General features: G+C 34.6%; 1 protein-coding gene across 4 annotated transcripts; it reads left to right on the top strand.

Annotated features, from left to right (window-relative positions):
• Nucleotides 1–11,576: 11,576 nt before the first annotated feature.
• LOC132068709 (zinc finger protein CONSTANS-LIKE 10-like) lies at nucleotides 11,577–18,280 on the top strand. Of its 4 annotated transcripts, XR_009417486.1 has the most exons (6): nucleotides 11,578–11,788; nucleotides 12,768–13,480; nucleotides 14,094–14,339; nucleotides 16,312–16,610; nucleotides 17,288–17,564; nucleotides 17,674–17,811. XR_009417486.1 is itself a non-coding variant. In XM_059462386.1 (5 exons), exons 2-5 carry the CDS (start codon nucleotides 12,911–12,913, stop codon nucleotides 17,981–17,983), a joined length of 1,425 nt encoding a protein of 474 aa, XP_059318369.1. In that variant the 5' UTR covers nucleotides 11,577–11,788; nucleotides 12,787–12,910; the 3' UTR covers nucleotides 17,984–18,280. The 4 variants fall into 4 exon arrangements, 3 of the variants coding, with proteins under 3 accessions (XP_059318369.1, XP_059318368.1, XP_059318370.1); XM_059462386.1 differs by lacking the exon at nucleotides 17,288–17,564 and having other exon boundaries at nucleotides 11,577–11,788; nucleotides 12,787–13,480; nucleotides 17,674–18,280; XM_059462385.1 differs by lacking the exon at nucleotides 17,288–17,564 and having other exon boundaries at nucleotides 11,577–11,788; nucleotides 17,674–18,280.
• Nucleotides 18,281–20,860: the final 2,580 nt, after the last annotated feature.

Below are 20,860 nucleotides of genomic sequence, written 5' to 3'. Positions count from 1 at the left end.
ATTGTGTGTCCAAACAATTTTGAAGTTCTTTCCGATATGGATGAGCAACAACTTAACTCTAGCATTCCTTCTTTGCAATTCGCAAATTCGGATTTGGCAAACAAGCTAATGCAACATCATGTTGCTAGTTTGGTTTGTCCCATGCCCATCATGAAGGAAATGGTTATTGCTAGTACAAGAGATTCCTTATCTTTGGAATCGTTTAGTGAGCAACATGGGGTTTGGGACAGCAACTAATGGCTACAAGGAATGATCAAAATGTTGAGAAAGGTAAAAATTCAATTGCTCAAGCTAACTCTACAAAATGAATTGGTTATTTCCATGGATCAACAAGATGCGTCAAGTGCTCTTAGGTGGACAAATGCAATAGATGAAGAGGAAGAGCATGTCACTTCTCCTCCTAGGCATAGCAAATTGAGCCCTGCAGCTTCTATTTTTGTGCCTAGACGTGTCTCGTGGAATACGAAGTGTAGCTGCTACAAGTAATATTGTTGCATCTGCCTGGATCCATGGGATTTAATTCTCACCTGCAACGGAGGATCAAGGGTTGAATACTCGGACTTCGGATGCTGCACTAGCAGCACAACATGTGAAAGAAAGTGAATTAGATACTATGGTAAGTTCTACTATTGATGATGCAAGCCCAACTCCATCGAGCTTCATGAAGATGGAGCCTTTGAAGATCATGGGAGGTCAATATAGGACGGCCTTCAAGATATGGGAGATAGCTTGGGAGGCTGTTTGTGAAAAGAGGCTATTTGGAGAAGGAGTCTATGCATATAAAAGAGGCTAATACTTAAATGCAAGCCTTTTTTTCAAGTTTCATTTCCAAGGGAGACATCCAAACAAGGCCCTTACTTCATTAAGGGTATAATTGTAATAGAGCTAGCTGTCTTCCTTATTTTCTTAGTATAAATAGTAGACTAAACATTTCAGTACTTAGATTTTGATGAATTATGAATATTTTGAGTGTTTTTTTGGTTATCTCTAGAGAGAGAAACTTGTGAGAGGCCTTTGGTAGGCTCTTGTTGAATCTTGTATTGTTGAGAGGTTGGTTGAAGTCAACTTAAGAATTTGGTATTTATTTTGATGATAATTTAGAGGTCTTAGTTTTATATAACTTTGGTTGCTAAATTGAATCTTAAGTTGTGTCAAACTATCTATCTTTTCTTTTCCTTTGTTTATCTTCTTAATTTCTCATTTTCGCGTATCCGTTATTATATCAATTGGTATCGGAGCCTAGATTAGGTTTGTTTCAACAAATCTAGCTTGGGATTTGATTCAACAACAACAAAAAAAAATCTTGTTGATTTTTGTTGAATCTAGTGTTAAGTTAGAGTTTCTTAGTGTTTCTAGAGTCCAAATCTTCCATTTCGAGCTAATTGGAGTTAGGGTTTGTGTTCCACCATTGTTGAGATTCAAAGTTTCAAGAACAAGGTTGGTGGGTTTGAATAAGGAGAAAAATTGAGGGTTTAAGTTGATTGGAGTTTGTTCTCTAGTTGATAAGGACTCTAAATATGAAATTTGGAGGTATTTGACCAAGGATTGAAGGGTCTATCATTTTTGAAATTTGGAGCTTTGAAAACTTAAAGAACAAGTTGATGGGTCTTGTTGATTAGGTGGAAATTGAAGGTTAAAACCTATTGGGTTTTGTTCTTCACATCAAAGAGAACCTAAATCCAAAATTTGAGCTAATTCGAAGTTGATTTGGGTATAGTTGGATTTTTGAAATTGGTGAGAGTTCTTGAAGATATTCATACCTTCATAGGAAGAAGATGACCAAAAATCTTGTTTGATCCAAAAAATTTCAGGTCAAGTGTAGCAAGGTGTTTGTTGGGCCAAAAAAGGAAAATACTAGGTTTTTTGTGCTCAAGCCACCTCACCAAACCTGAAAATCCAAAAAAAAAAAAAAAAAAAAAATTCACTGCACGTGTGACGCACGGCCATCGCATCGGCCCTGAAAAAAAAATTTCAAAAATTTCGATTCTCTGCAGAACGTGTGTTGCACAGATTCAGAGAGGGGTATTTTGTGCGATCCTTGTGTGACACATGGCCATCGCACGACTCTGAAAACTCCGAAAATTTTTCTAAGTGTCAGATTCAGAGAGGGGTGTTTTGTGCGACGGGTGTGCAACGCATAGCTAACGCACGACCTGTAGAAGATTGTCTAAGTGCTCGAAAACAGTTTGATTCCTTCTTAACTTCCCTTCTTTGATTCTTACAACTAGTTAACAACTAGTAATCGATCTTATTAGTTTCTAACTAGTTCTTGAGTCCGGATTCTTTCGTGCCAATTCTTTCAAGCTTTTCCCTTTTAAGTATCATTGAAACCTTTCTTGATTCAAGTCCGCTTGATTTAACTGAGTTGTCCATTCTTCTTGAGTCTACAAGAATCCATTCCGATCTCGAGTAGTAATTGTGCTCCTTGCAAGCAATCGAATCCAATCAAGAATCAACATCGGCCGATCCAATTGAGTGGTAAAAGGTACAAGAGTGTGAGTTCATTTGAGTGGTGCTAGCCAAGCGCAAAAGTGTGTAAACACGAGTGTGGTGAGATTCCTATACTACTAACGTTGTTTGCTTGTTTTTAAGTGTTCTTAAGCAGGAACGATAACGACGGTGAAGGAAACTCAAGTTCCCACTGGGGAACCTACACTTGGTGATGTGATGGCTATGATAACCGAAACGAAGAGTCTAATGGCTAATTTAAAGGGAAAGATAAGAGCCTTGGAATGCAAGATAGGAATAATGGAGAGGAGTAGGGGAGTGCAAAGTGGCAACTCAAGAGTGGAAAAAGGAGAGGAAGTGTGGAGTGATATGAGAGAGTTGCCACAAATTCAATCTAACCTTTCTATTTTCTCATCTTGTTGTGGAGACTCTTTTGTAGGTACTCAAGGAGATGAAAATGCTTTGAAAATGGGAACCACAAGTGAGTTTTAGAAGAAATTGGAAAGGACCTTGAAGGCACCCCAAGGAAGTAAGCCGCATGATGAACCTCAAACTTCATAAGTACTTGCGATAGTTGAGAGCTTCCCAAAGGAGCAAATGGAATCCACACTTGAAAACCATGGTAAAGAGAATGATGTGTGCTGGCCGCAAGGTAAAATAACTAACCTCAACTCTCTAATAAATGTTAATGAGCATGTTGTTAAATCGGGTTTGAGTCATAGCTTGTCTTTATGTGAACTTAACGAATCTTTACCATGTGATGGGCTTGCTTTGGTGCCAAGTGACATTGTAGTTAATATAGGCGATCCAACACTAGTTGGTCCTATTGATGACCACCTTGACTCTTCTTGTGAGTTCAATTTGTGTCCACCTAGCGTTGATCCTCTTGAAATGCATGTTGATACATTGTCACCTGATTTGTTAGTGCACCCACTAGTTGATCTTAGCGATGACCAAATTGACTCTTCTAGTAAGATCGATTTGTGTCCAACTAGTGTGGATGATTGTATTGGTCAACTTGCTTGTATTGATGGACCACTAATTAAGAATTGTTGTGATTTGTTCTATGAACCTCAACTTAGTGATGAAGTTAGCCAAGTTAATAGTGATAGAGAATATAAATATGACATACCACCATTTTTTGATACCTATGGAGATGAGCCTCATGAACTTATTTTGTTGAAATTTGATGAGATTCAAGATGTTGAAGGTGTCGTGTGTTATGAGGATAGTCATGAAAGTGAAAATGCTTTGAAAGATGGCATTTATCTTTGTGAGAATGTAATTGCATGTTTTGATTCCTCATTGTTCATGGATTACTCTTTCATTAAAGATAATGTCTTATTTGATGATAACATGACTAATGGAAGTGAAGTGCCTAGTGGAATGTATTGTAATGTTGAAAGTGTAGCCACTTTTGGGGGCTACATGGCATTTGAAAATCCACTATGGAGTGATGACGCTCTTCCCTATGATGGAGATCTTCCCTTAGGGAATGATGATACATTTAGGGGCAAGGAGTGTTGTGAAAAGGAAGGTGATACTTGTTTAAAAATTGTTACTTCTTCTTTGTGTGTTCAAAATTGTAGTAGCATGCTAGATCTAATTCTTGAACCTAATAGTAAGGCTACATTTGAGGACACCATAGATGGGGTTGTTTTGCGTAGCACCTTTCTTTATTATCTTTTTGGATATGATGACATTCATGATCTTTTTGAGAGTGCATCTTATGTGGGGCGGGGTCGTATTGGGGTACTTAGTTGTTGCCTTGACCGTGACACATGGGTATCTTTCCCTTTTGACCCCGGTGAGGTTTTTAATTTGGGTGATTGGTTTGGTTTGGAATTAGAGGATCATTTGCACTTCATGTTTCCTAGAACCAATGTGACCTTGTCAACTTGGTATCTTGAAACCATTAGCTCTTTTAGAATATCCTCATGAATATCCTCATTTCTTGACCGTTAGGATAGCTAATTGGTTAGTGCTTTATGTGAGAGCTTGTTCTTCATAAAAGTGGTAGATACTTGGCTATATCACATATTTGTGCATCCTTGTCATGTTGGTAGATTGGTTTATTCTTACGCTAACCCTCATGCTTTGAGGAGCTTGTTTTTGTTTGTCCCTTTATGATTTTGCAAGGTTTAGATTCGAGGACGAATCCTTTTCAAGAAGGGGAGAATGATGCAAGCCCAACTCCATCGAGCTTAAATGAAGATGGAGCCTTTGAAGACCATGGGAGGTCAATATAGGACGGCCTCCAAGATATGAGAGATAGCTTGGATGGAAGGCTTCAAGATAACGACATTCAAGATATAGAAGATAGCTTGGGAGGCTGTTTGTGAAAAGAGGCTATTTGGAGAAGGTGTCTATGCATGCAAAAGAGGCTAATACTTAAATGCAAGCATTTTTTTCAAGTTTCATTTCCAAGGGAGATATCCAAACAAGGCCCTTACTTCATTAAGGGTATAATTGTAATAGAGCTAGTTGTCTTCCTTATTTTCTTAGTATAAATAGTAGACTAAGCATTTCAATACTTAGATTTTGATGAATTATGAATATTTTGAGTGTTTTTAGGGTTATCTCTAGAGAGAGAAACTTGTAAGAGGCCTTTGGTAGGCTCTTGTTGAATCTTGTACTGTTGAGAGGTTGGTTGCTTGGGAATTCAATTCCCTTGAGGTCAACTTAAGAATTTGGTGTTTCTTTTGATGATAATTTAGAGGTCTTAGTTTTATATAACTTTGGTTGCTAAATTGAATCTTAAGTTGTGTCAAATTATCTATCTTTTCTTTTCCTTTGTTTATCTTCTTAATTTCTCGTTTCTGCGTATCAGTTATTGTATCAATTGATAAATTGGATAGACAACTTTTAGATGCCTTTGGTAAGTTCGAATACAGGTAAATTGAAGTCTCTAATTCCTATTAACACTAATAAACAAATACAAGTTTTTGGAAGTAGTGTTATATCTCCATATACTCGACAAGGTGAAGACATATTTGACGAAAGCGAGAAGGAAGAAATGTTTGGATATATGCTTTGCAAATGCAGCTAGGGATGCAGATATTTCGCCTGCGAAACAACGCAGTAAAACTCATGGAAGAAGGAAGAGTTGGGACAACAAGGTAAGTGACGAGTTTGTCCCAAGGCACCTACCGATGCAAGGGGCAAAGCAGAGTCATCTGACAGTGTCAACAACTTTAATAAGATCTAATAATTTTAAGAAGTGATGAATTTTCAAGTGATTTTGGATCAGTTTGAACAAGAAGTCAAGGATCAAATATATCAAGATACCTTAGATGGGCCAGTGTTCCTTTTTAGTTCATACATTTGTAAAAGGGAGTTTGAGGATGGTAACTCAAATTTCTTCTTGATTTTTATATTTTTCCATTACTTAAGCATCCTTCTTTGTAATATCATCATAGAGTGTAACATAACTCTGTGATGATCATAGAATATCTGGGTTTCTCTAGCTCTTATTGTTTTCATGCTTGTTAATTACTAGAGGTTCGTTAACTCATTAGGATTGGTAAGATAGTCTAGCCCTCCTTGCTTGTACTCCTGCTTTTGAGGATTAGTTTTTATTATTAATACAAAGACCGCTAGACACTCTCTCTAGTGGTATAAATTCATTACAAGAAAGTTAGATTGTTATAGAGGGGTAATTTTACAAAGAGCGTATTATTATAACGATGGTTGTTGATGTTATAGGTAAAAAACTATTATGGAAGGCAAAATATAACGTAAAAAATCACTTTCGATAAAAACTTGTCTTTTATAGTGAAACGTTGTTATATAAAGATGTTGTTACAGAGAGGTCTAATTTGACATTTTATACAACAATAACAACAACTTGTCTCGACCCAAAACAAATTATTCCCTCATTCACTTTTACTTGTTGAGTACGTTAAAAAACAGTCACTTTTACTTGTCCACTTTAGCATATCAAGAGAAAAATAATTTTTTCTCATTTTACCATTAACATTAACTACTAAATTCACAGAACGTTTCGAAAGTCCATTGAGAATAATATACACTAAATTAATATGGGTATTATGCTAAAATACACACTTCATTTATTATTTTTTAAGAAAAATGAAAAAACCATAATGAACAAGTAAAACTAAAAAGAGGGGGGCAAACAATAAGCTTTTAGAATTAATTCACATAGAAATTATTTATATTATCGAAGAATACAAATTAAACTCTATTAAGAATTTTTTTTGCCTTAAGGATGTTTTCGGTTTCTGAAATAATCAACTTAAAAAGTTAATATCCTTATTTTTAAAAATCTTTCCAGAAAACGAACGGGGCCTAGTGTACAACCTTATGCAGCAACAAACATAACAACAAAAATTTATCAAATATTAAACAGTAATTAGTATTGAGTGATTTGGAACCTTTTTTTTTTTTTGTTTTTTTGTTTTTTTTTGTTTTTGGAGAAACGATGATGAAGTCAGACCCAGCCATGAGAATTTTTTACTTTTTTTTCAGAATTTTTTTCACTTTATTTGGAGATCAGCGTTTGACCATCAAAATTCGAAATACAACTTGAAGTTGTATTTGAAATTTGGAAAATAACTAAAATCTTGTTTCACTTTAACTACATTCAAATAATCAAATATTCTTTACAAAAACTACAACTAAACACAACTCCATTTTTAACACCAACTTTAAAATTCCAAAAAAAATTGAAAAATATTTTGTTTTCATGGCCGCCTACTAAATTTCAACCTTATTAATGTGAAAAACGTTGGCCTAGATCTATTAGGTAGAGGTACTGAAAGATTGACCCTTTATGTCATTGAAAAGTAGGTACAATTACCCAGCTGACGTTAATCTAAGGGCCCGTTTAGAGGGACGAGCATTGTAAAACCACTAACCCGTATGGTCATGAGAATTATTTATTTTTTTTCTGAATTTTTTTTACTTTATTTAATAATCAACGTTTGGTTAGAAAATTTCAAATACAATTTGAAATTGTATTTGAAATTTAAAAAACACTTAAAACCCTATTTTCATTTTTTCTCTTTACTTTTTTCACTTTCAGTATATTTAAACAACTAGATATTTTTCTGCAACAACTATAACCAAACACAACTCATCTTCAATTCCAACTTCAAAAATTTCAAATAAAGTGAAATAAATATTTGGTTTCTATGGCCAAGCGCCTACTAAATTCTCTTGAAGACAGGCGAAGGACATGATTTTGTTTACTTAACTCAACTTACTTATGTAATAAGGCTTAAACACCACGTATTTATACGATTTTCTAGCATGTACCTAGTCTACTATATGTACCTTAATTTAATGCTACTAAATTTTATCGCTTCTCTAGTTCATGAATAGAACAATACATGTATTAGAAGACTAATACATTTAGTTTCTCATTTAAGAACTAAAAAAACTCAGGTATCGCAAACAATTAATCTTTTTAACGCCAATGGATATATTTGTTGCGCAATCCACTGGTTGTATAATTGGATTGGATATATTGAGAAATTACTCCCTTTGTCCCAATTTATATTACATGTTTTCTTTTTTTTAGCAAGTCCAAAAAATAATGATACATTTTTTAACTTGACAATAATTTAACTTTAAATTTTCTTTTAAGCTCAACGAGATAATTTATAACCAGACAAATATTTTTTGCCTTAGTTTAAATTATAAGATTAAAAAATCTTCTTTTATTTCTTAAATTTCAATGAAATTACATCATATAAATTGGACGGAGGGAGTACATATTTGTAGACTCGACGATCTAATAATACTAGTGTAAATCGTGTTCTCTTGACAGTGTACCAAAAAATCTTCGCATGGTAGACTTGACTTCTTCCTTTTCCTCAACTTGTAATCTTGACATCAGCATGAGACAAGTGGGACCTTAGAGAATAAGGGGCTAAATAGTAAATAGAGGAGTCACCTTTTTTGGTATATTTCAATCTAATTGGTCATTCACAACCCTTCCGAACATACGCTAAAACAAAACATAAATAAATATCTTACGCAAAGCCAAGTGGCTGATGGAAAAAAGTACTTCGAATGCCTTATCTGAAAGAACAGAATTTTAAATAAACTATTTTGTATTATTACCATTTTTATATTATTTGTCGGCGCTGCAATCTTTTTCTATCTTGACTCATTGTATGGAGAATCTAATTAAGACGCACTTTCTCCAATCCGTATTGAATACTAATATAAGAGTCTGAGTAATTTTGAATCTCACATTTTAAGAAGGTTTAACTATAAATATTTTTTGGGTAACTTGATAGTGTAATTAAGAAATTATTTACACTAACAATATATAAATACTTAAACTCTTTATATATATCCCACAATATTTGGATTAAGAGAAAAGGAAAAAAGGAAAAAAGATTGTTGACATATAAACTAAATATGCATAATATATCAAAAATACGTCTATAATATTATACGTTTAAATATGGGAAACTTACGTAAATATACTGTCGGCCAAACTTAATTACCGGCAGTAGTCCAATATACAAAATCTATACACTGTTATGTATATTATACATATACTATATGTATATTACACATATACTTAAGTATACATATACAAAACCTATACATTTGCTGGCTATTTGTTGACTAGACCACCCAAATATATCAGGTAGTAATTTCCCTTTAAAAATCCGGCATGTCACTCCTACAAGAGAGTATTATTAAAAATAAATTCAAAATGTAAAGTATCAGGGAATTTTCAAGTATTGAAAAATATCATTCTTTTATGAACATAATAAAAATATAATCATCATATATAAAATTAATAAACAAAAAGAGTAACCGTCATGTCTTTGTTTTAGGAAAAAATGTATTTGGAAAACATATGCAAAAAAACTATATTTGTGTTGTGGTTTGATTTTGGGCGAAAAGTAGAATTTTCGAAAAAACACATTCACAATCAATTTGGTTTGGTTTTAATAAAACTATTCTAGCATCTAAATTTGGTAAGTTTATGTTTTGGATGTATATATTCAGAAACATCTTGAACCAAAGGTCAAATAAAATTAATTTTTGGAAATATTCTCAGAGAACTGAAATTCTTAAATACAAATTTAGTGTTTCAGAAGGCAAACTATTTTTGAAACTTCAAGTTTTCAACTCAGCTCACATCTAAACGTAAAGTTATAGGTTTAAAACCTTGCTTTGTACTTTGTAGTATATGTCAGCACTACCAGAAGAATTCAAAAGCATTAACGAAATTCATTTTGGAAAGGTAATAGAATTGTTAAGGCAAGGCATTAATAAACAATTGAGATTTGTCAACTACAACAGCTGTTTAATTTTTCTTCCATAGTAATGATCTTTTGATTAAGGTTGAAAAAGGTCAGAAAATAGGCTATATCTCTACCAAAAATGCAAAAGAAAATCAAATTATTTTGTTATGGTTACTATATGTTTATCTTTCTCTGAATTGTTCCTTCGAAAACGAAAAAAAATAGTAGAAATTAATAGCTCATGCGTTTAAACAGAATTCATAAGGTCCCTTTCAGCATTTTTGAATCACTTAATTATTCTATTTTTTTTTAATCATTTCTATAGTAACTAGTTCTTATTCATACTGAAAATCAATATTAAATGAAATTCTTTCGTTCCACATAATTGTTTTTTCTCGTTGAGCTCATCGTAGGATAGCTGTGTCATCTCCTAATGGATATCTCAATTTTCGTCCAAGAACAACAAATTTCAAGAATTAATATTGGAGATTTCACTCCCATTGATCGAGGTGAGCCAATTGGTTCCAAAATAAAATTAGAACATAACCAAAGTATAGGCAATACAAAGGACACATGAAGGGTAGAGGCACACAATCCAATTAGGGTTAACTAATTATAAATATCTGTTTTAGCTAACACATGCATATGAAGTACTGTTTTTGAAATATCTGAAACCACACTGCACCTACCTACCGACCTTTTCATTAGAATTCTACATAACTTTAATGCAAAAGTCCAACACATTTTACACTATGGAGTTAACATTTTTAGTTGTAGGTGAAGATCTCAAAAAAAAGGCAATATCCATTAGAATTGAATAGATTCTAGAAACGGCGAAATATAATCTCAAGTTCTTACTTCAATAAAATTTTATGAAAAAGGGGTCGATCATTAATACTCCCTCCGTCCCAAATTTATGTGAATAAAGTTTATTTGGTACGGAGTTTACAACAACAACAACATACTTGGTGTAATTTCACAAATGGGGTCTGGGAGGGTAGGATGTACGCAGACCTTACTTCTAAAATAAGTCATAAAAGTTTTCATGGTTATATATCATCTCATTAAGGTTAATGAAAAGTTTAAAATTAATTTATACTATATTAAAAATATGTCATTAATTCTTTTAGAATTGACTAAAAAAAAAAGTGTCATATAAATTGAAATAGAGAGTATGAAATTGCTAGTTCAATACTACAATTCAAAGTTTGCAATTTGAAATTTCACTTTTGTGTTATTAATACATAATTTAAATTATATACTTTAATAATATATACCTTTAATATAAAAAATACCTTTAATATAGTCACGTATCATTTATTTTGAATAATCAATCACTACTATTATTGCTTTACGAGCTTAGGTCATATACATTGATAGTTTGAAGAACTTTTTACAGTTGTGAATTTTAATTTGTGATATTATGTTAGTTTTCATTTTATCAGATTATCAATTAATATTTATTAAAAAATTACTTATAATTATCTAATAAGTAATTTAATTATGTAAATATTTTTCACACTGTCTGTATATAAAACTTAAAATACAACTATCTACAATGATTTTTTAAATAATTTAATTATGTAATATTTCTTACATGCATAAAACTCAAACTCCAAAACTATTGATTGACTAGATATAAAAGGTTAAAATTCTATTCCTCATATAAAAACACTTGGGAAACAGTACACAAATGTCAAAATACACCTCTATATACAGAAAAAAAAGAGTAGGAGAAAAAGCCACAATTATAGTATATTTCCATTTCAAGTGGGGACAAAAAGACAGGGTCCCACATATTACACCTCCTCGCCCTGTCCATTTCCCTCTTTCTCTCTCCTATGCACTTTTTATCATCTTATATATTTTTATAAAGATATTTTATTTTATTGTTATTATTATCAGAACTCAACTATTCAACAGCATACAATCCTAAAAGAACCAATCCTTACCCTCAAACAGTAGACAAACACAAAGAGTCAGAGATACTGAAAAAGGTTGATCTTTCTAGTTCAGAGTTTTTTCTGTTGTACGGTCTGAAAGTTGCACACAATAAAAAGGGGTTTGTCTGTAATCTTTTTTGGTCAGCTTCACAGTTATATTATCAGGTAAGAGTTGTTACTTTCTTGAATTTTTTTAATTTTTTTTTTCATTCAGATGGGGTTGCTTGTTCTTCATCTTGGATTGTGTAGTTTTTGCTTTTTGATCTGTTTTTTGGGTTGCTGGAATTCTTGGATTTTACCATAATTTCAAGATTCATTTTTGAGAATTTTGCTGTTTTCCAGTGGTAAAATCTTACTTGGATATGTGTGCTCCTTCATATTTTCTTGGAGTAGTTTTCTTGTTTTTGTTTGAACTTCAACAAGTCTATATTTGACTTTTTTCTCATCTCTTGTTTGAATTTTTTTGAAAGGATTTGTGGTTGTGTTAGTTGATGGTGCCTTTACACAGCTCACATAATATAACAGGTCCGGATGAAGGAGGAGGGTTGCTGTAAGACTAGCGTAAAAAGTAATTTAACTGTGATATATCCTTTAGATGTTCAATTTGAAAGCAAATAGGAAAAAAGATCCATACAGTTGACCCCAAGTAATTTGGAATTGAGAGACAGATTGATTGTTAGAATTGTCTGGAAAGCAAAAAGATGTTGCTTCTTGCTGCAGATAATGATGCTTAGAAATAAATCACCTGTAGTTATGTCAAAGTTCTTCACTTTTTGTTTGGATTCTCTGTAATTTGTTTGTGGCAGCTTAATTTCCCCTTTTCTGACTGAAGTTGGCATATTTTATTTTTATCTTTCCTGTGTGGTTTGCCGGCTATTACACTGGAGCGGGGTTTACCCCGAAGGGTAGAGGCTGCCGGTTCCTTTGTCAACAAAAAGTTGGCATATTTTGTCACTCACATTTTCTGTACTCTTTAACAGCTAATGTGCTATTTAAAATGGAATTTTGTTTTACCGATATCTCAGTTTGTATTCTTGAATTTTCATGAGAAGGTGTATTTTTCTATTTGTATGAGCAAACATCTTAATATATGAAAGATAGCGTTGTATTCTATCTTTAATCTTCTCACTTTTCATTAATGCAGATTCTATTCCGTTGTACAGCGGAAGCACAAATCATTTGCTTAAATTCTATATGTACTCAAATAGGAAGCAACTTCTATTGCTTAAATTCTAAGGGAAGTGATTAGTGAAGTACTAAGAAAAGTTGCCAGTCTGAGGAGAAGTGATGGGTCATATATGTGAATTCTGTGGGGAGCAGCGGTCAATTGTATATTGTCGGTCAGATGCAGCTTGCTTATGTTTATCATGCGATCGCAATGTGCATTCCGCGAATGCCCTTTCACAGCGCCATTCGAGGACACTTTTATGTGAAAGATGTAATTCACAACCAGCTGTTGTTAGACGTGTTGAGGAGAAGATTTCTCTTTGCAAGAACTGTGATTCGATTAGTCATGCTGGTTCTGATAAGAGACAAGCACTTAGTTGTTATACTGGATGCCCTTCCGCTGCAGAACTTTCTACTATCTGGTCATTTCTCTTAGATAATCCTTCAACTGGTGATTCAACTTGTGAGAAGGGAATCGGTTCAATGAGCATCACTGACAACCGACCTATGGATGGTCAAGCTCCTCAAGGAAAGTTCAACTCTCAAGATACATCTGCCACAGTTCAAGTGAGTGAAATGCATATTAACGACAAATCAAATGTTTTGATGCGATCCTCTATGCCTACTCTTGGCAACAAGCTAAACAAGGTGGAGCAAATTGCTGGATCTGTGAATTACCCCTTATCAAAGGTAATCTAGGTTTTCAAAGATATCTTATAATGTGAAGCTAATACTCTAGCTGATATATAGCGGAACTGATGATTAGTCGACCACTTGGTGGGTTCATGAAGCTGAGGTTGTCTTGCACCTTGTTGTTCCTCTGGAATCTTTCAACAAACATGAGTTTTGATTTGCCAGTGCACAGCAGGGGTGGAGCCAGGGGGTGAAACTTCGCCGGAAAATTACACTATATATAATACAAGATTAAAATTATCTTATATATATATATAGTAGATGTTGAATCCCTTTGTCTGTTTCTTTCTTTATATTTTGAATCCCCTTACTGAAAATCCTAGCTTCGTCATTGGAACTGCCCAGTTTCTTTTTGTAATGCTACCTGAGATTAGTGAACTAGTAAGAGTCTAAAAATGTAGAGGAAGATGAACTCTAATTTATGATGCTTTCTTCTTTCTTATAAGAGAATTCCATATTCTTCTTCAAGCATTTGGTTGCTCTGCATTATTTTATAGTGTTAAAGTTTGAAAATGGTCATCCACAATGTGTGTTACCTTAATGCTTGTAAATCATTCGATCCAATACTTCTTGGTAGTTGCTTACTGCTTTTGTTGTTATTCTTACACAGGGCTGCTATTCTGGAGTAAAAGGCTCAACTATATATGAGGATGATCCTTTCGCTCAAGATTTCAATATGGATGAAGTGGACTTGAGTTTTGAAAATTATGAAGAGCTATTCAGTGGTTCTCTCGATAATACAAATCAGCTATTCGAGAATAACGACATTGATGGATTATTTGGGACGAAAGATATGTCAGTTTCTAAAGATATGTCAGTTTCTGATTCCAGCTGCCAGGATGTCAATGCTGTCGAGGTGATTCCAACAATAAACATTATCAGTCGTGCATAATTCAATGTTGTCATATACTTTTAAAAAATTTTGATTTGATGCACAAGGTTTGCTATCATTAGTCTATTAGGTGGATCAAGAACTAATAAATTGGTGTCTACCATCAGTTGAGTTATAGAACTAGTAGGTGTATCATTTTACTTGCTGTTCTTTCTGACACTTGTATGATGCTTGCCCTCTTTTTGTCCTCATCCGTGATTTGCTTTCACTTTTCTTTAAGTTGCTTTGTTTAGGTGTCCCGTTTCTTCTTTGGCGTCTTAACCATTGTTATATGTTTCATAATTGGGGCAAAGTCAGTAGATGGATATCTAAATAAACCAGAGAATGTGCTTGTGCTAGCTGAGTCATACTAATTCTTAGCAGGCAAAAGCATACGCAAGGTAACAAAATCAGATGTACTTAAGACTTCTTTTTTTTTTTTTTTGGATTTTTGGGAAGTCTCCAATTAAATGGTAGTTTCCACTTAAACAAATAAATCCCACTTGACCCACACTTTTGACAGCACTACTACCAGGTCATATGGCAAGGAGGATTCTTTCAACATTGCAAACCTTTATTGGAGTGGTTTTATCCATGTGAAAAGGACTTCTACCTCATTAATTTATTTATTTATTTATTCATATTAGAGAGTTGTGAGTAGCACACAGTGAGAATAAAATGAGAAAAGGCTGCTTGAGATAATTTGGTCATGTCCTGCGTCGACTCTCAAATGTATGGTTGGTAGGTGTGAAACCATGGTGAGTGAAGGTGTTAAAAGAGGACGAGGTAGATCTAAAATCACATGGAAGGAAATTGTCTCAAAAGACGTACAATCTCTTGGAATCCACACAACCTTAGTGAAAGAAGGGTACAGTGGGAAAAAAAGTTTTAAGGCGATACCAATTCTACCAATTCGTTTGGAATATGTTTTAGTCATGTTAATACATTTTGTTTTGGCCCTGTGCTTTCTAGGAGTCTTTTAGTCTTATCATCGATTTTTATGCAAGGAGAAAATTTAGAGAACTTTTAGTAGTACTTTTAATCTTTAATTTTATTTCGTATAATGTTGGCCCGAGAAGAATTTAAATGGAGAAACATGGTCATAGAGGATTCATACAGCCGGCTCAACTTGTCTGGGACTCAGATGTAGTAGTTGTAGTAGAGAATTGCAACAATGCTAAGAGAAAACATAATTCTTAGCACCAGGAAAGTTTTCTATTTTCTGCTATAAATATGATAGTTGTTGAATCAACGACATGATATCCATTGTTTAGAAGTCGTCTGCTGGCAAGTGATTACAAACATTCTAAATCCATGATCGGAGGAGGTATGGATTTTATTATTCTGCACATGCAAATCATATTCTTTTCTTGGGATGAAAGTGATTCTTAAGATATTTCCATGAAATTTTTCTCTCTTTTCTACATTCCCAAGTATCAGGAGCTGACACCGATGAAAATTTTGGGTTGAGGCAAGATTGTTTTAGTTCTGCCCATGTTTTGATATTACTGCATGGATATGAAATAGATCTCAGCATCTGTGTTTATGTTGGACGACGCATCAGGAACCTAAACTGACCGTTATAGGATTTTTTAAGACCAGTGAACGAGATATTCCTTTCAGTTATGGAAAGCAAATGTGCGATTTTAGTCCTTTTCTCTAACCAGATGAGCTACCTGAACCACTTTCCATGTCTTTTTTGTTTGGCAACCTATAGAGGGTCTTCCACTACACAAAAAACATAAAACTTTCCTGTTTTGCGTGAAGTCTTTACCTCCTCTTGTTTTTCCTTTGAATGATTTGTGAGTGATTTATGTTTTTACATTCCATTTCATGTGTTCTTATGTGTTCATCTCTTTGTCTGTGTTTATTCTTGCTATTATTCTTTTTCATGATGAAAGTCTCTCTAATCATACCTAAACATGCATGCACTTGACTCAATGAAATAATTTACCAGGGGTCGTCGATGCGAAGGGTAATGGCAATGCAGCCAGCATGTAGCAATGCAGAGTCCGCAGACTCCCTGATGAGCTGCAAAACAGAACCTGCTAATTATTTTGGAAGGCAAGCGTCTATCCTCTCATTTTCTAACCTCGGGGGAGAAAGCAATGCTGGGGATTACCAAGAATGTGGAGCCTCCACAATGCTACTTATGGGAGAACCACCATGGTCCCATCCGTATCCTGAAAGTTCATTTGCGTCAAGTAGCAGAAGCAATGCTGTATTGCGCTACAAGGAAAAGAAGAAAACCCGCAAGTAAGTTCTCTTGTACTAATCAGCGAGTAGTATCTTTAGGAGTTGTCTGGTAGGGTGTATTAGCCTATTAGGTAGAATAATGCTACAATGTTTGGTTAAGTCTGGTACAACTAATGCCAGTATTACTTATACGCCCTATTCAGTACTATTCGTATACATAGGAAACCATGGGATTTACAATACCAGTACTATTCCTATTCAAATACACCCTATTCAATACTATTTAGAAATTATCTAATGCATGTTATTTAATACAATGAACTAAACAGTCGATAAAAATGATACCATCATAAGTTCATAACTAATCTCAGCATTACTAATACATCCTATTCAACACTATCCTTATACACCCTACCAAACGACCCCTTTGTTCCATGCAGAAGAAATGGTGCTGCTCTGGATAAGAGTTTCTGGATTCCTTAGTATTTGGTTTCGGGGCAACCAGTGCTTCTCCTAATTTTGGCGTCTTATTTTTCATTTTAATTTGCCTAATTCAAAAATCATATCCTTCCATGTACACTCTTTTAAGTCAAGAAATGTTTCCACATTTATGTTCATCAGGGCAACTAATTGAGGATGTCTTGGCCATGTAGCTAAATACATAAGAGTAGAAGCTTCCTTTAACTCTCGGCTTATTCTCTTTGTTCATATCTTCTAACTATCCTTTTAATGTATAGATTTGATAAGCATGTGAGATATGAATCTCGCAAGGCAAGGGCTGATGTGAGAAGGCGTGTGAAGGGACGCTTTGTCAAGGCTGGTGATGCTTACGATTATGACCCCCTGAACGAGACCAGAAGCTTTTGATTCCAAAACTTATCACCGTACATATTAGGAAACAAAGGATCCGTATTTAATTGGGAAAAATTGATTTAGGTATCATGCGAAAGGATGGACGGGTAAGGTCTGCGTACATCCTACTCCCCCTAGACCCGACTTGTGGGATTACACGGGGTATGTTGTTGTTTTTCTTTTGTGAAAGGATGGATAGAGCCTTATTTCCTTTCTTGCATTGGCATTGTATGGGTTTCTCAAGGGATTGCGATGTTTCTTATCAAGGAAGGTGGACCTGGAAAGAAGGATTCTCCGCTGCTTCACCAAAAACCGACTTATCACCCAGAAAAAAGGAAAGTCAACATGCAAACCTTTTGTTAAGCAAGTGTGCTGCAGAGAATGGGACTTGGCCATTTCTAGAGGTACATGATCAGCTTCATTCAAGAAAGGAGTCAAGATTTGCAATCTCGACTGTAATTATTTTGTTCATCGACTACACCACGTTTGCTTATGTTGTTATCACTCTAACTAGGTGGAGTTTACCGATTTTGAGTCCCAAAATAATTCAACCGTACGTCCTTTCATGTCTGAAGGACTGAGAGTTCCTTGGCAATTATGTTTTGCAATGTATAATATGTTACCTGAAACGCCCTCTCTACCCCTCAAAGCTAGTGGTAAGGTCTGTGTACATCCTACCCTTCCCAGACCCTACTTGTTGGATTACACTGGGTATGTTGTTGTTGTTGTCATGTGTAATATATGTAGAAGGGCTAGAATGGATCGTGAGATGACAGATGAAACTTGCTTTTGTTGACATTTTTCCTAATTTGTTGTAGATAAAATGTACAGCAGTAGACAGTTGGAGCTTTGAGAGAGCAAACCATCACCTGCTATAATCTTCTCATTTGTTGGGAATTATGGTTTCTGGTAGTTATCTGAGCATTACATTTGAACTGCTCTTACTATTTTATTATCTCTAGAAATCTAGTACTTTATGTTAAATAAAGAGAAGCAATAAGCAGTTGCCAAACCTCCAAATTTGTGCATTGGTCAAACCTAATTTGCATTAGGTTCGGCTGTCTACATTACACCCCTTGGGTGCGGCTTTTCCCCTGACCCTGCTAACGTGGGATGCTTTGTGCCCTGGGCTGCTCTTTTTAAATAAGTATATTAAACAAATGAAGCTTTAAAAGCTCCCAATAATTTTTAGGTGGAGATGTATATTCTGTCTTACCAGTAGTAGACCTTTTTTCTAATTGATTTTTCTGGAAAATGGCTTCTAATAGCTACCCTTTTAGGAGAATTTACACTTGTTCAATAAAAAGTTATTTTAGTCCTAGCCATGGTACAAAAATAATTAGGGAATTATTAAAAGGGTTTTATCATTCTTATCTCTATTGACAAGTTCCTCTAAGCACCTAAGTCGGTCATGTGTTTTGCTGTCCTATTTGTCAATTGTGATTCCATTATCCGGTATATAATATAGTTGCAAGAATTTCTGGAACACAGAGAGAAATCATTTATATATTTTATTAAAAGGGATATGTTTCTGTATTACTTAGTGGGATGAGCTAGGATTCACATGTAAAGCAGAATGCTTTGGTACAAAAGCCATAAAACACATCTACACATTCATATATATCTTCACTGTAGCCATTGGAAGAAAAAAGAATTATATAAAGAGTTGTGAAAGACTGCGAAAAGGAAAAGCTGTCTCTATTTGATTCCTAGAAAGTGACAGGGACATTACTTATATATGGATATAGTTCCATATTGCTACTATATATATGAGACAACCAAGAGGCTTCTGTAGTCCACAAAAGTTTTCAATAAAATGTCAAACTTTTCAATTAATTACTTCTAGATCCTGATCTTATTTTTTAAAGTCAAATTTATTTTTTGTTCTTATGGTCTACTTTTCAAAAGCTGTTGAACCTCCTATCGTATTTTTTTTTTCTGTTTTTTGTTTTGTTTCTCGTCCGGCATTTCCAGATCCGCATCAATCCGACGCATCCCGTAGGGCCCTATCTTGGGAAGCGCTCCCTATCGAGGTTTTTTTCATACCCAGGCTTGAACCCGAGACCCTTGGTTAAGGGAGAAACAACCCCATCCGCTGCACTTTTATTTTCCCTGTTACTTTCTTCTATTGATCTTATCTATTAATCTAAAAAATAGTTATTTCTTTGCGGAATTCTTTCTTCTTGTTGCTCTCTGGTTTTCTCCTTTTTCATTTGTTGCTTATTATAGATTTTTACATATAGGCATTTATATTTGTACAATGAAATTTGAGAATTTCTGAAAATTCTTTTACTTACATGTAGGCCTTTTTTTTTTTTACTTTATATTTATACTTTAGTTAATCAGCTCATGTGTTTAATTTTTTTTTTTCTAAAATGATTTTTAGATAGTTTAAAAAATTATTAAATGATGTGATCTTGTGTTGAAATTGAAGATAATGTTATCAGTCAAGATTGGGTTACCTTTAAAATCAATTGTTTGGTGAACTATAATTAATCTTTTTAAACACAAAATAAGTTTGACGCAGGTAGTTACATCTAAGAAGGTTTGCCCTGATTCGTAGCGCTGGGTTCAATTTCCATATTTGTCTTAAAAGTTCATCAAATATGTATGGATTATTAATTTAGAACTAAATAACTTAAAATATTAGGATCCAGAACTCATAAACTTCAAATTCTGACTCCGCATCTGATTTGAAGTAAATAATTTCATCAAAACGAAAGTTAAAATATTAAAGGAGTGAAATGAAAGTTTTGCTAATGCCTTGAGTCGCAAGGCCACGAGTATGGGGAGATTAGCCCGTTTGGTTATTTCCGAGCATCCGTTGGCCATGGAGGTTCAGACTCTGGCCAATAGTTTCATTTGTCTTGATATTTCAAATTTCCAAAGTTTTGTTTCAGGTAGAGGCGAGGTCATCCTTATTAGATCGATTAGGACTTATCAAGCAGCACGCTCGCCGAGCAAGATTCGAGATGTGGTTCCTGGCGTGGGGCGAGCGTCGAGGCCAGTGATTGATTCGAGGATACTTCGAGGATTGGGCGGTGCGCGCGTTCCTCAAAGGGGTGACTTGATTCATTTGATTTGACCGAGGCCCATAGCTTTCGATATTCCATCCATTCCTGTGGGCGATTAAGACGTATCGTGATTCGAGGCTAAAGCACTATTCGTGGCATCTGGACAAGAGTAGTGGATATAGCCGATTTCGTGGCTAAGTGTGATAATTTTGTCAACAAGTTATGCATGTAGCACCCAACACCTTACGGTGTGTACTTCGAAGATGCCCATTCTCGAGCGGAATGGGGAGAGATTACCATGGATTTCATTCTGCGGTGGCTCCAGGCACTCGGGTAAGTTTGATTCGGATTCGGCGACAGTTGACGGTTGACTAAGTCCGCTCATTTCATTCCAGTCGTATTTCCTATACCGCTTGGGAGAAGTTAGCCAAGTGACCCGGGGTT

The sequence above is a fragment of the Lycium ferocissimum genome, chromosome 8 (assembly GCF_029784015.1).
Source record: "Lycium ferocissimum isolate CSIRO_LF1 chromosome 8, AGI_CSIRO_Lferr_CH_V1, whole genome shotgun sequence".
Lineage (NCBI taxonomy): Eukaryota > Viridiplantae > Streptophyta > Magnoliopsida > Solanales > Solanaceae > Lycium > Lycium ferocissimum.
This window is presented reverse-complemented; position numbering and strand designations above follow the sequence as displayed.

Coding starts and splice junctions, on each gene's coding strand:
- LOC132068709 (XM_059462386.1), top strand. CDS start 12,911: ATGGGTCATATATGTGAATTCTGTGGGGAGCAGCGGTCAATTGTATAT. Junction 13,481..14,093: donor TGAATTACCCCTTATCAAAG/GTAATCTAGGTT, acceptor ATTCTTACACAG/GGCTGCTATTCTGGAGTAAA. Junction 16,611..17,673: donor GAAAAGAAGAAAACCCGCAA/GTAAGTTCTCTT, acceptor TTATCAAGGAAG/GTGGACCTGGAAAGAAGGAT.